Genomic DNA, 13467 nt, shown 5'->3' with positions numbered 1-13467 from the left:
ACATTGATAATTACAATACCACTGTCCATAGTGAACAGGATGACCAGTTACATTGATAATTACAATACCACTGTTCTTAGTGAATAAGATGAATAGTGACATTGGAGAAAATATTTTATGCATGACCTATGCACCCAACACTAACAGACTTTGTGCTCCAAGAATAATCTATATCATATAAGAATTACTTTTACAGGACATGTACAAGTGTATCAGAAATTATCTTCATAGCATGAACTACAATGGCAGAGTAACAATGTAAAGTTGTTGTTTTTTCCCCACCAAACACCACGTCCACATGATGCTGGAATTATCCAGAACATGAAAATAAACTACAGAAAGCTGCTCATTAAAAATGTTTTATTTCACATGGGTGAAGCCACATGTGCAATTTATTTGGCAAAGAATGTAAATGTGCTGGATGCTATCATGCAGTTAAAGAATGCATGAAATAGTGTACAACCTATGACTATTCATAAGTTTTTGCCAAATGTGTTTTTTTCAGAGGATCTACCTGAAGATGGTGAAGACAATCCTGAAGTGAATAATGATCTTGCAGTCTTTGTGGACAATATCTATGTGACCTGGGAAGAGTATGCAAACTTTGACAATGATGTTGTCACCAATGAAATCATACAGGCAGCCTAGGAGAAGAAGCTTCTGGCTAATGCCAGAGGCCAAACCTTTGCTTTTTCTTCAGATGAAGAGGAATAGGATGATAGTGTAGCAACATCAGTTGTGTCTACAGGAACAGCTGTAGGATAATTGGAACAACTGAGTGACTTCGCAGTTGCTCCCCAAAATCTCAAGTTGTTGGAATATGTTAACAAGAGCAAGGATGGAATTGAGAAGTCTATGTGCAATTCAAAGCGACCGAATCAGATAAATTCACAGATTATTATACTACATGACATTTTAATTTCTCTTATTTTAGTATGTATTGGGTTTACGTATGTGCTGTACAGCACTGTGTGGAAGAATAAATCGGCCTTACACATGTGCACTACAACAGTTTATGTGCAATACAGAAATAATTAATGTACTCTTAACTTCTACAGTCATCTAGCTATGCCCTTCTAGGACTAGTCCAATCTTGAAGCTCCATTAATCTATCCATGCCCTCCTGGTAGTAGTCCAATCTTGAAGATCCATCCACCTCGCTATGCCCTCCTGGTAGTAGTCCAATCTTGAAGTTCTATTCACCTAGCTATGCCCTCCTGGTAGTAGTCCAATCTTGAAGTTCTATTCACCTAGCTATGCTCTCCTGGAAGTAGTCCAATCTTGAAGTTCTATTCACCTAGCTATGCCCTCCTGGTATTAGTCCAATCTTGAAGATCCATCCACCTAGCTATGCCCTCCTGGTAGTAGTCCAATCTTGAAGTTCCATTCATTTAGCCATGCTCTCCTAGCAGTAGTCCAATCTTGAAGCTCCCCTCTCTTTGAGATAAGACCATTATTAATGTGAAACATAGGGTGGTCCCTCAAGCAGTGGACTACTATACTTTATATTAATTTTTAGAATTAACCTTTGTGATAGAAGTTTTATCATAAACCTTAGGCCTGATGTTTTTGGGTGATATAAAAGTCTTGAACTATGATCTGATACTACCGTTCCACTCTCTCTGATTAAAATCTAATATATATATATATAAAAGGCCAGTTGTCATTTTTAAATTGCACCATTCTAAATGATTTTTTGAAAGCTTACTTGAATTTTTTTTCTTTTATCAATGAATGGTGTTTTTTCCTATGATGAACAGTGCTTGCAAAAGGAAGGGTGGAGAACCCCATTTTTATTTTTTACAGAACTTTTTCCCATCATTTTTTGATGAATTGGGCAAAGCTAATTTTTAATATACATTATTGGGAACAATGCACTTCAATACACTTTGTGTCTTTTTCAAAATGTATGCTGAACTTTCTGAAAATCACCGTATAATTCTCTTATAAATATAAAACCAAAATCTTATTTTAGTCCCTGTAAAAATGTGTAGATTATAACATCCAAACAAGATATTAAAAACAGCATTATGTTTCTTACCAACACATGATTTTCTAGAGTTTTGAAAAAACAGTCTCTACAGCTGCAAGTAAAGTGTCAACAGAAGGTCTATCTGTAGGTGTCTGGCTAGGATGAGAAAAGATAATATGACCCTTGTTGTCCACGATGAAATCTCCAGCTAACTGATAAGTAAACAAATAGTTTATAGTCAGTCATCACTATCAACTTTTTAACAGTATCAAATGACATTAACAAAGAGTAAAATCCTGTAACAGCATCAGATGATGTTAACTAAGAGTAAAATCCTGTAACAGCATCAGATGATGTTAACTAAGAGTAAAATCCTGTAACAGCATCAGATCACGTTAACTAAGAATAAAATCCTGTAACAGCATCAGATCACGTTAACTAAGAGTAAAATCCTGTAACAGCATTAGATGATGTTAACTAAGAGTAATATCCTGTAACAGCATCAGATCACGTTAACTAAGAGTAATATCCTGTAACAGCATCAGATCACATTAACTAAGAGTAATATCCTGTAACAGCATCAGATCACGTTAACTAAGAGTAAAATCCTGTAACAGCATCAGATCACGTTAACTAAGAGTAAAATCCTGTAAATTTAATTAAACTACTATTTGTTTATGGTATACCAATTAGTATAGCATAAAATCCTAGTCAATAATCCATATTTTAACAGTATACAAGTTTTAAGTTATTAATTTTATAAGACAATATTTAAAAAAATCCTGAATTTCCCCTAGTGTGAGGAATGTGACATTTTCTCTAGGCATCCTCTCTTCTTTATTTTATTCACCACCCCTCCAATAAGTGTGAAATTTAATGTAACTTACTCACTATAAAATTATCATTGCTCAGACAAACCATAATTTTTATAGCCTTCAATTCTGTTTGGTTACAAAGCCAACAAATAGAAAAATCACACCCCTCTTACCACACCCACCTGTCACATCCACTCTTTCAGGATTTGTTAATAGTTCTCTTTTATATTTAATTCTATACTATGTATAACCAATAGAAAGCCAAGTTTTTCATCTATCAAATGATGTATTATATTATGTTGTTTTCTGAACAGAGAATTGTCAATTTCTCAGTTAGTACAAGCTTCGTTCTCAAAAAGTTAACACTTAGCTTGGATGAATTTGTAATGGTTTCTGTCGCATAGGTAGAAAGCCAGAAAATTGCAGTAGTTAGTGGAAATTGTCTGCTTTTCTATGTTATTTGGTGCATTATTTAATTAGATAAAAAATTTAGTGCTGTACTACCATTAGTATAAAAAAGTAGGGTTACGTGTCGTTGACAGCAAAAAAAAAGTAAGTACTTTATTTCTGTTTTTTACTTTAGGTTATTTAAGGCAAGATTAGATAAAATAAATAATAATATAAGAAATATCTTTCAAGAGGCATGTACAAAAGTGCTCAGACTCAGAGTAGCTTGTGGGTAATGTAATTCAAGAGCATAATGTGAGCTCCACGTTTCCCAAGTGATTTACAACTTATAATGGCATGAATAGTAGTAATCAGTTGTTCAAAGAGCAATCACAGAGCAATAAAACAAAATTTAGGTATAAGTAGATGTATACTGTTACAAGTTTAAAGCTACTTAGGATACGCAAATGTACTTTAATCTTACAACTTACTAAGATTAAAATCTTTTAACATCAAATGATTTTAACTCAAAGTCTTTAATAGTATCAAATGCTACATATTGTGTGTTGGTGGGGGTTTTTTTTTTTTTTTTTTTTTTTTTTTTTTTTTTACACACAACAATTAACTTTTACATATACTTCTTTTAGTATACAAAATGATATTAGTAATCATTAAAACTGTTGAACTATATCAACAAGTTAAATATCAAACCTCTTTATCTTTCAATATATATGAATTAAATATTTAAATAGCATCATATGGTGAGCAGTTCTTGAAAAATATCAAGTTTCGTCTTAAAACTATCTTTCATCTACACAGCGTGGTCACAAGTAAATAGACACCACCTTTTCAGAAATTTTTTAGTCATATTCACATGAATTGATATATTTATAATTTAATTTATATCTAGTAAATCTTCCTTTCGCTTCGTGGAGTTAGTTGATCCTTTGGGGCATCGTGAGAATCATCTCGTCAATTTTAGATTGTGGGATTTTTGCCCAATCTTGCTTCAAAACTTGGAGTAGAATGCTCTTTGAAGTTGGTTTTCTTGGTTGTTTCTTGACATGCTGGTCGAGTATGGCCAAAAGGTTTTCGATGGGGTTCATGTCACGAGATTGGCTCGGCCATGGCAACTTCTGGATACCATTTTCTTCCTGCCACTTTTGGGTGTTTCTAGCAGTGTGACACGGTGCTCCATCTTCCTGGAACAACGTTGTGTTCTTGCCCACGAAACCCGAGGAATAAAGTGGCAAGAGTTGCCAGTGCACTCCACTAAGCTCGATCTCCCACCAACCCAAACAGCTCCCCAAACCATCACGCTGAAATCACCATGCTTCACAGTTGGCTGCAATCTGTTGAGCCAAAACTCTTAGTGAGGCATTCTACAGACCCATATCCTTCCACTGTCTGAAAATTGAGCAAATCTTGATTCATCTGAGAACAATGCGGTCTTCCAGAGGCTTGGTCATCATATCACTTGCCCACTTCTTTTGTCTGACTATGTTAGCAGATCTTAATAAGGGCTTCCGTCTAGCTGCTCTGCAATAATAACTCAATCTGTGGAAAATCCGTTGAACAGATTTCGGGCTCATTCCACCAACTTTGGCCACTTCTGCAGTCGTTAAGCTGGGATCCATTTCGATGCTCCTCTTGACAGCCCTTTTTTGTCCTTTGCGATGGACGGACCAAGATGACCCGGATGCTGCTCAGTTGTTTCCTTGCCGTGTTTCCTAAACTGCACGATAATTCTGTTGACTGTCGAAAGCGGGATTCCCAAATTCTGCAAAATTTGCCGCTGACTTATTCCACCATCTGCTTGACCAACTATCCTTCCTCTAACAAAATCTGACAATTTGAGAGAACCTTGAGTTCTAAGCATGTTGTAGCACAAGATAATTAGTGTGTGGACCATTTTCATTCATGTAGTGCTCTGTGAACACAAATTAGTAAGCATAAATCAGCTAAATGACGAAAAATTAGGTGTCTATTTACTTGTGACCACTCAGTGTATAGTACTTATTGTCATAAACACACATTTACAATTTTAATACTTTTGACAAGTATAAAAAAACAGACTGTTACAAAGGATCAGTGAAAATGCTTAAAAATTATGTACTTAGATTAATAATTTTATTAAGACAATTAAACCAAATGTGCATCAGTATGCTTTTTCCCAACGAGAACATGGATCTTCTGCTAAATTAAGCAGAAGAGCTTTAAATATTGTTTGTTGCCTTCAGCAGAAATAATATGATAACGTTAATTCTTACTCACACTGTACCCAATACATTCGGAACTGAAAAGTTTGTTAATGATTTGTTCTAAACCAATATGTCATGACCAATTCACAAGTCAAGAATTGGATGACACACTTCATGTGCTTGCCATTGCTTTAAGAGATAAAGCCTTTCACATGATAACAAAATCTGTGTGTGTTGTTTCATCATAGTCAACAACATAGATGTGTTGTTTGTTAGCCCAAAGTATTAAAGAATATTACCTGAAGAACATCATCATTTTTGTATGGTGCCACTGGCATTCTTCCAGAGAGAAAAACTTCAGCATAGTACTGTATTGTTTGACTGTTCCAAACTTGGGACACTGACCGACCTAGTCCAAATGAGTGATAAATCTGTATACAGAAGAAAAAGAAAAACTAATGGTGGCAGGAATTTAGTTTGAAGGATGAGAAAAAAACGTGATAGTTACCTGCTCTTCTCAACAGGGGTGTTCAGGAACAGTTGTTCCCCTTCATCCCTGCACGTGAGAATAATAATTAGCTACAGTGATTATGATCATGTTTAGCAACATTGACGGGAAGTTTTGAGAGAGAGCTGTGAAGAAGGTTGGAGAAGGCAGGATGAAGGTCCTTCATTTCCAGTGGTTGTTGGTGATGAGCAGAGATGTTGTGGCTGTCAATGACCTGTAGAGTTGAAGAGTCGAGACAAGACAGAGAGATCCAAACATGCATTCCAAGTATTATATTTAAATCACAATGTCTATTGATAAGACAGTAGAATTATTCTAATATTAGTTTCTAACTTTTTGAATTTAGGAACTAATTTCATTTTTAAATAAACATTGTTGAACTGGATTTTATAGAAAGGAATTGATTGGAGGCCTTTTTTTTTGGGGGGGGGGGACCATAAAGTCCAATGCCCAGGTGAATTATGTTGTGCAGGGAGACCAGAGTGGCCAGAAAAACCCACTTTCACAGGTCAGACACTAAATAATCTAGTTGTCCTGTGCACAGGCTGTAAAAGAAAACTTGATGGATAGTAACAACATGGCATAGTGTTCAACATGTTGTGTGTGTGTGTGTGTGTGTGTGTGTGTTGTTTTATTCTTTGTTTTCCTGTACGCAAAACAGAGTATTGAAAAAATATGTTTAGTAGGGGCACTTGCAAGTTCGTGTAAGTGCAGCTGTCTATTTATTTATGCTTTCTGCATTAGTCTATTTTTAAAACGAGAAGGTAACTGACTGGGATAAATTTTGGAAGCCTTAGGGCTAATCTTATTGTTGTATTTGTAGTTTTTTCAGGTTATTTGACAACCATATTCTATAAGTGGGCATGCAAACACTTTGTATATTTTTAGGAATGTTGTGAGTGTGCTTGGCTGCAGCAAGCCTTAATAAGTTGATACATTTGTTAATTGAGGCGTGCATGTTCTGAATATCTTTGTTCCATGCTAGATGGGTGTCAGAGGTGATACCGAGAAATTTGATGTTCCAAGTACTACATGATGTAGTACTTGGAACATCAAAGTACTACATGATGTGGTGTTTGAAATCTTAAATAATACGACAAGCAATGATATTTAACTTATCCTCAAATAAACACTTTCCATACCTTTCTTTCAGAATCAACTAAAAGGTCTAGTGTACATTGTGTATCCTGTAACCAGACTTGAGCATTCTGAAGTGTACCACAAGTGATCACCAACACCTCGCAACCTGCATTCCTGAAATCTTCCTGCAATAACGGGAAAAAGATGTTTTTTTACTAGTGTAGAGAGGTAGTTATATATCATTAAATGCAGACATAAATGGTCAATGTGTTCATACATGAACAGTGTTCACTTTATTAATATGGAAACATTTGTTTTGTACCTTGTGCTGTTGCAAGAGTGTCACATGATCACGTCAGGGTAGTCAGGCAAAGTGGCGGAGAAGAATCAACAACAAAGAGGAGAAGCCTTTGTCAACATACTGTTGTAAGTTTGTTACTTTTTCTGTATTAGCTTTCACTACATCCAAATTAAACAGGAATGATAATGACACATCTTCACTGACAGTTCCAAAACGATGTTGTTTTGTAATAGAATCTAGTTTTTTCAAACAAGTGTTCCACTTTTCCTGTAAGTAAAAAAAAAAAAATTTGTTCAGTACACCTTACAATCTATAGCACCAATGCTAAGACTTTTCATTTTACACAAAGACTGTTAAATGTGATTTTATTTAACATACTAAAAAAGCTTAAGTCAGTAAAACAAACCCAGGTAAGATTCTTAGCCACAAGAAGCCTGGTGCAACAAGTCTTACAATATGACAACAAACCTGCTAGAAAGTCTGTGGCTAAGAATCTTACCTGGGTTTGTTTTACGGAGTTATGAAAAACTTGGTGTAATAATATTGTTTCTTCAGCAATCTTTAAATATAGAGTTTTGTATGATATATTTTACAACATCTATGTAGAAGTAAAATATAAAACTCATCTTGAATGTATTCAGGTACACAGTTTAGTTTTGTTATAAATTAAATAAAATACAGTTTTTATATCTACATTTTTCTGTAGGTACGTACAAAAGCTTCAAACTTAATAGATTTAAGGATTAGTGTAATTCTAGAAACTATAATTTAATTTTTAGCGTTATTGAGAAAATAATAAATTTCTAGATATACTCAAGAGAACAAGAACTAGAATTAGAAATATACAATTATAACAACTGAAATCAATTGCTATTTGCTCACTTACCCAGATGACTATGTATTACTCAACATCAGTCCTTTAAAATTCATGGAATATTATCAATGATTATGAAGGGCATGTCACCTTTTCAAGTAATATTTATAAAGTTTGCTGTTTTTACTAACCTCCATGTCCTCTAGATATTCCAAAGCATCTCTTACTTCTTCATTCCTGCAACATATTACCATTAAAGCTAGAGATACAACACACATATATTACATTAGATCCTACACCATAAAAACTAGAACAACCACAGAACAGATATATTACACACTAGATCCTACACCATACAAGCTAGAACTACCATAGAACACAGATATATTACATCAGGTCCTACACCATACAAGATAGAACTACCACAGAACACAGATATAATACACTAGATCCAACACCATACAAGATAGAACTACCACAGAACACAGATATATTACACTAGATCCTACACCATACAATCTAGAACTACCATAGAACACAGATATATTACATTAGATCATACACCATACAAGCTAGAACTACCACAGAACACATATATATTACATTAGATCATACACCATACAAGATAGAACTACCACAGAACACATATATTACACTAGATCCTACACCATACAAGCTACAACTACCACAGAACACAGATATATTACACTAGATCCTACACCATACAAGCTACAACTACCACAGAACACAGATATATTACACTAGATCCTACACCATACAAGCTACAACTACCACAGTACACAGATATATTACACAAGATCCTACACCATACAAGCTACAACTACCACAGAATACAGATATATTACACTAGATCCTACACCATACAAGACAGAACTACCACAGAACACAGATATATTACATCAGATCCTACACCATACAAGCTACAACTACCACAGAACACAGATATATTACATTAGGTCCTACACCATACAAGCTAGAACTACCACAGAACACAGATATATTACATCAGGTCCTACACTTATACAAGCTAGAACTACCACAGAACACAGATATATTACATTAGATCCTACACCATACAAGATAGAACTACCACAGAACACAGATATAATACACTAGATCCTACACCATACAAGATAGAACTACCACAGAACACAGATATATTACACTAGATCCTACACCATACAAGATAGAACTACCACAGAACACAGATATATTACACTAGATCCTACACCATACAAGATATAACTACCACAGAACACAGATATATTACACAAGCTCCTACACCATACAAGATAGACCTACCACACAACGCAGATATATTACACTAGATCCTACACCATACAAGACAGAACTACCACAGAACATAGATATATTACATTATATCCTACACCATGCAAGATAGAACTACCACAGAAAACATATATTATGTTATATCCTACACCATACAAGCTAGAACTACCACAGAACACAGATATGTTACATTATATCCTACACAATACAAGATAGAACTACCACAGAACACAGATATATTACATCAGGTCCTACACCATACAAGCTAGAATACCACAGAACACGTATATTACACACTAGATCCTACACCATGCAAGCTAAAACTACCACAGAACACAGATATATTACAGTAGATCCTACAGTACACAAAGGTATTTTACATTAAGAACTAATATTCAGGAAGTTTTATTCTTTGTGGTCATGAAATCTTCCTCAGTGTGGATACAGAAAAAACTACATTATAAGAAATTTCTGTCAGAAAGTTAACATTTCAGTGTCTCATTAAAAAATTTACCTGGTTTCTTTTAATCTTTTTATTCGGTACTTTATTGCTAAGAATATACTCAAAGATGTATTCTTAGGTTTAAGACAATCATTAAAGATTTTAATCATATTCTCTGACAATTTTACACCATACATGAAAATGGAAACATAACATTAAAAACTACTCCTCAAACTATAAAATCCTTTGTGGTAACCACACACAAAGGCATTTAATGACTGTTTTAAAACATTTAACACCTATTTGATCACAATACCATGAAATTTACAAAATACCTGTACTGTTTCCTCACTTGATCTTCAAGTCCTGATCGAGTATTTACTCCAGCACTATCATAAAGTGAAGACACAAAATTTTATTACATCTAATAACACACTTTGACAAAAGTAATAATTTTCTGTTTAAAAGCAAGCTCAGTTTATTGATTCCATAACAGATCAGTCTACTCTAGCTTCAATCAATTTTTATAGGTTTGTTTGTAATTAAGCAAAAAGCTACACAATGGACTATCTGTGTTCTGCCCACCATGGGTATCAAGACCTGATTTCTAGCAATGCAAGCCCAAAGACATATTGCTGTGAACACTGGGGGCATTTTTATAAGAGTCAAACTGTTTCCTCATCTTTGAAAAAGTTTCTAGTCAGTAAGTCATACCACTATGCTATATCAAACCTCACTGCTGTGAATCAAAATTACAAATCGCTAGAAGCATCTAAATTAAGAACACAACTTGTAGCATTATGTTATGTTTTATTAAACAGACTTACACTATTAATTTACATTCCCCTACAAAACAGTAATCCACAACCTGAAACATTTGTTTTGTACTATTATAAGTTATGTTCATTCAATATACTGACACATTCTCCTGTTCAGACATTAACATAGGTTCATATGTGGGTGATTTACATACATTAACTCTCTTGCCCTGGGTATCATTTACTGCATATAACACAAGGTTTTAGTGTTTAACATTTAAAATTTTATTAAACTACTTTTTGTTTATGTTATACCAATTAGTATAGCATAAAATCGTAGCTAATAATCCATATCTTAATAGCATACAAGTTTTAAGGTTTAAATTTTATAAGGCAGTATTTAAAAAAATCCTGAATTTCCCCTAATATTACACATGTAACATTTTCTCTAACTATCTTCTCATCTCTATTCTCAATTTTATCCTCTCCCCAGAAACTAAGAAATTAAATGTAAACTATGCACTATAAAATAGTTATTGCTCAGACAAACCATAATTTTTATAGCCTTCAATTTTATTTGGTTACAGCACTATCAAATAGAAAATTAGACCCCTCTTGTCACACCCACCTGTGACATCCTATCTTTCAGGATTTGATAATAATATAACCAATAGAAAGCAAATATTCTATTATGTTGAGTTCTGAACACAGAATAGTCAATTACACTTGTAATACAACTTTGGTTCCCACAGAAATCACAATGGCTAATTTAGATGCATTTGTAACAGCTCTTGTTACAAAGCCAGAAAAATGTGATTTTTTTAAGAGGAAATTATCTACTTTTTACATGTTATTATTCTATGTTCTTTGGTGCAATATTTAATTAAATAATTATTTAATGCGCTACTACCATTAGTATAAAAAAGTTGGGTTAAGTGTCATCAATAAAAAAAAAAGAATATTCGGGTAAGTACTTTATTTCATGTTTTTTACGTTTATTCTTTATTTATTATTATTATTATTATTATTATTATTATAAGAGTGACTATAATGTAAAAATAGAGATATCTTTAGGTTAGTTAAGATTAGATTAGGTAAAATAAATAATAATAATAATACAATAAAAATATTACACAAGGCACATATGCGAGCAGCTTGTAGTAGCTTATGGGTAACGTAATTGGAAAGTGTAATGTTCAAAGGGCAATAAAAAATAAATAAATTATAAATAGATGTATACTGTTACGTGTTTAAAACTACTTTGGGTAAATGGATGTAGTTTCATGTCACAATCATTCTAAAAAAGGAAAGAAGAATAATTTAGATCTATTTAGATTTTTTTTGGTGGTTATGAGATCAGTCAAATTGATGAACCCTGTATAGAGTTAGGGTAGAGAAACTAACAGATAAGATATAAAGTTTTACTGAAATGTATTTAGGAGGTTTTAGAGATTACATTAGATGAGTGAAGAAAAGTATTTTTAATCATAACATGAAAATCACTTTGCACACAGACTATTCAAAACAAATACTCATATTCATGGACAAATCTTTTTTTAGCTTATTTAAAATACTTCACTAAAAATATGGCTTTTTGCATGTGAAGATATACACACTATATTGAAAGTAGAAGTATTCAATGTATAAAGACTTTATACAAGTACAAAAAGATCATGTGGTCAGTCAAATTGACCAAGCCCTTGTGGAGAGAGTTTAAACACAAAACAGAAGGATTGTTTGTTATTGTTGTAACTTTAGGAAGTGTCTGCCAACCAAATCAATATCTGTGTCAGGATTTCCTGCAAAATACCTTAAACAGATCTTACCACTGTAAAACTTAGTTCACTTTCTAAAAGCAGAGTAATATTTAGGTATTACTTCAATTCAGTAACAAAATATCATTTTTTTGTAGAAAAGTACAGTATGCATTGTTCTTAAATTGTTTTATTATATAAACCAGACATGACATGTGCAATAGATGTTTACTACATAAAGAAATGTAATAAAAAAAGCAGGAGAAAAAAAGTTATTGTCATCACACAATTTTCTAAATTGAACTATTACATTTAGTTTGATTTTGTGGAGGAGGGGTACCCTCAATGGACCAAATTGTCATCTGTAACATTTTTATGTATGTTCTTACAATAGGGGTTACAGTATGTAAGAGCCACTTACATACTCAGTACTGTTTTAATTATCATTATCTCAATTAAACTTTTTTTTATCTTTATAAAAGTCAAGTTTTCAACTTCAGGAAAATAGTGACAGTCAATTTTCCTTAAATTCAAAGTAACCACACATTATTACCCTATGATAATCCAACAATCATCGGCCAGCAATACACATTTCATAGGTGAGAAGACCTGATTAGGAAGATAAATCCCAATAAGCATATACTTACTCTTACCATGAGGAAACTCAACTTAAATATGTGATAAACTTCTTGTTATACCCTGTGACCACGTGCTAAGCTCATCACTAGACCTTCTGCCCATGTGCTAAGCTCATCACTAGACCCTTTGACCACGTGCTAAGCTCATCACTAGACCCTTTGACCACGTGCTAAGCTCATCACTAGACCCTTTGACCACGTGCTAAGCTCATCACTAGACCCTTTGACCACGTGCTAAGCTCATCACTAGACCCTTTGACCACGTGCTAAGCTCATCACTAGGTCCTGCGACCACGTGCTAAGCTCATCACTAGGCCTTGCGACCATGTGCTAAGCTCATCACTAGGCCCTGCGACCATGTGCTAAGCTCATCACTAGGCCCTGCGACCATGTGCTAAGCTCATCACTAGGCCCTGCGACCATGTGCTAAGTTCATCACTAAGGCCCTGCGACCATGTGCTAAGTTCATCACTAGGCCCTGCGACC

The 13467-nt window shown here is 34.0% G+C and overlaps 1 protein-coding gene across 2 annotated transcripts in view; it reads right to left on the bottom strand.

The window, feature by feature from the left end:
- Positions 1-999: 999 nt before the first annotated feature.
- The window catches only part of LOC106473973, a 32699-nt gene continuing 20231 nt past the window's right edge, over positions 1000-13467 (bottom strand). Inside the window, exons 4-10 of one of the 2 annotated variants that reach the window (XM_022402351.1) lie at positions 10167-10220; positions 8270-8315; positions 7286-7531; positions 7026-7148; positions 5884-6097; positions 5675-5830; positions 1000-2184 (exon numbers count right to left, since the gene is read on the bottom strand). In XM_022402351.1, the coding sequence (XP_022258059.1) occupies positions 7328-7531; positions 8270-8315; positions 10167-10220 (304 nt within the window). In that variant the 3' untranslated portion in view covers positions 1000-2184; positions 5675-5830; positions 5884-6097; positions 7026-7148; positions 7286-7327. Of the gene's footprint in view, positions 2185-5674; positions 5831-5883; positions 6098-7025; positions 7149-7285; positions 7532-8269; positions 8316-10166; positions 10221-13467 lie in introns of those variants that run through there. The other variant, XM_022402350.1, reaches the window with a different exon arrangement.

This window comes from Limulus polyphemus, unplaced genomic scaffold (assembly GCF_000517525.1).
Source record: "Limulus polyphemus unplaced genomic scaffold, Limulus_polyphemus-2.1.2 Scaffold6690, whole genome shotgun sequence".
Lineage (NCBI taxonomy): Eukaryota > Metazoa > Arthropoda > Merostomata > Xiphosura > Limulidae > Limulus > Limulus polyphemus.
This window is presented reverse-complemented; position numbering and strand designations above follow the sequence as displayed.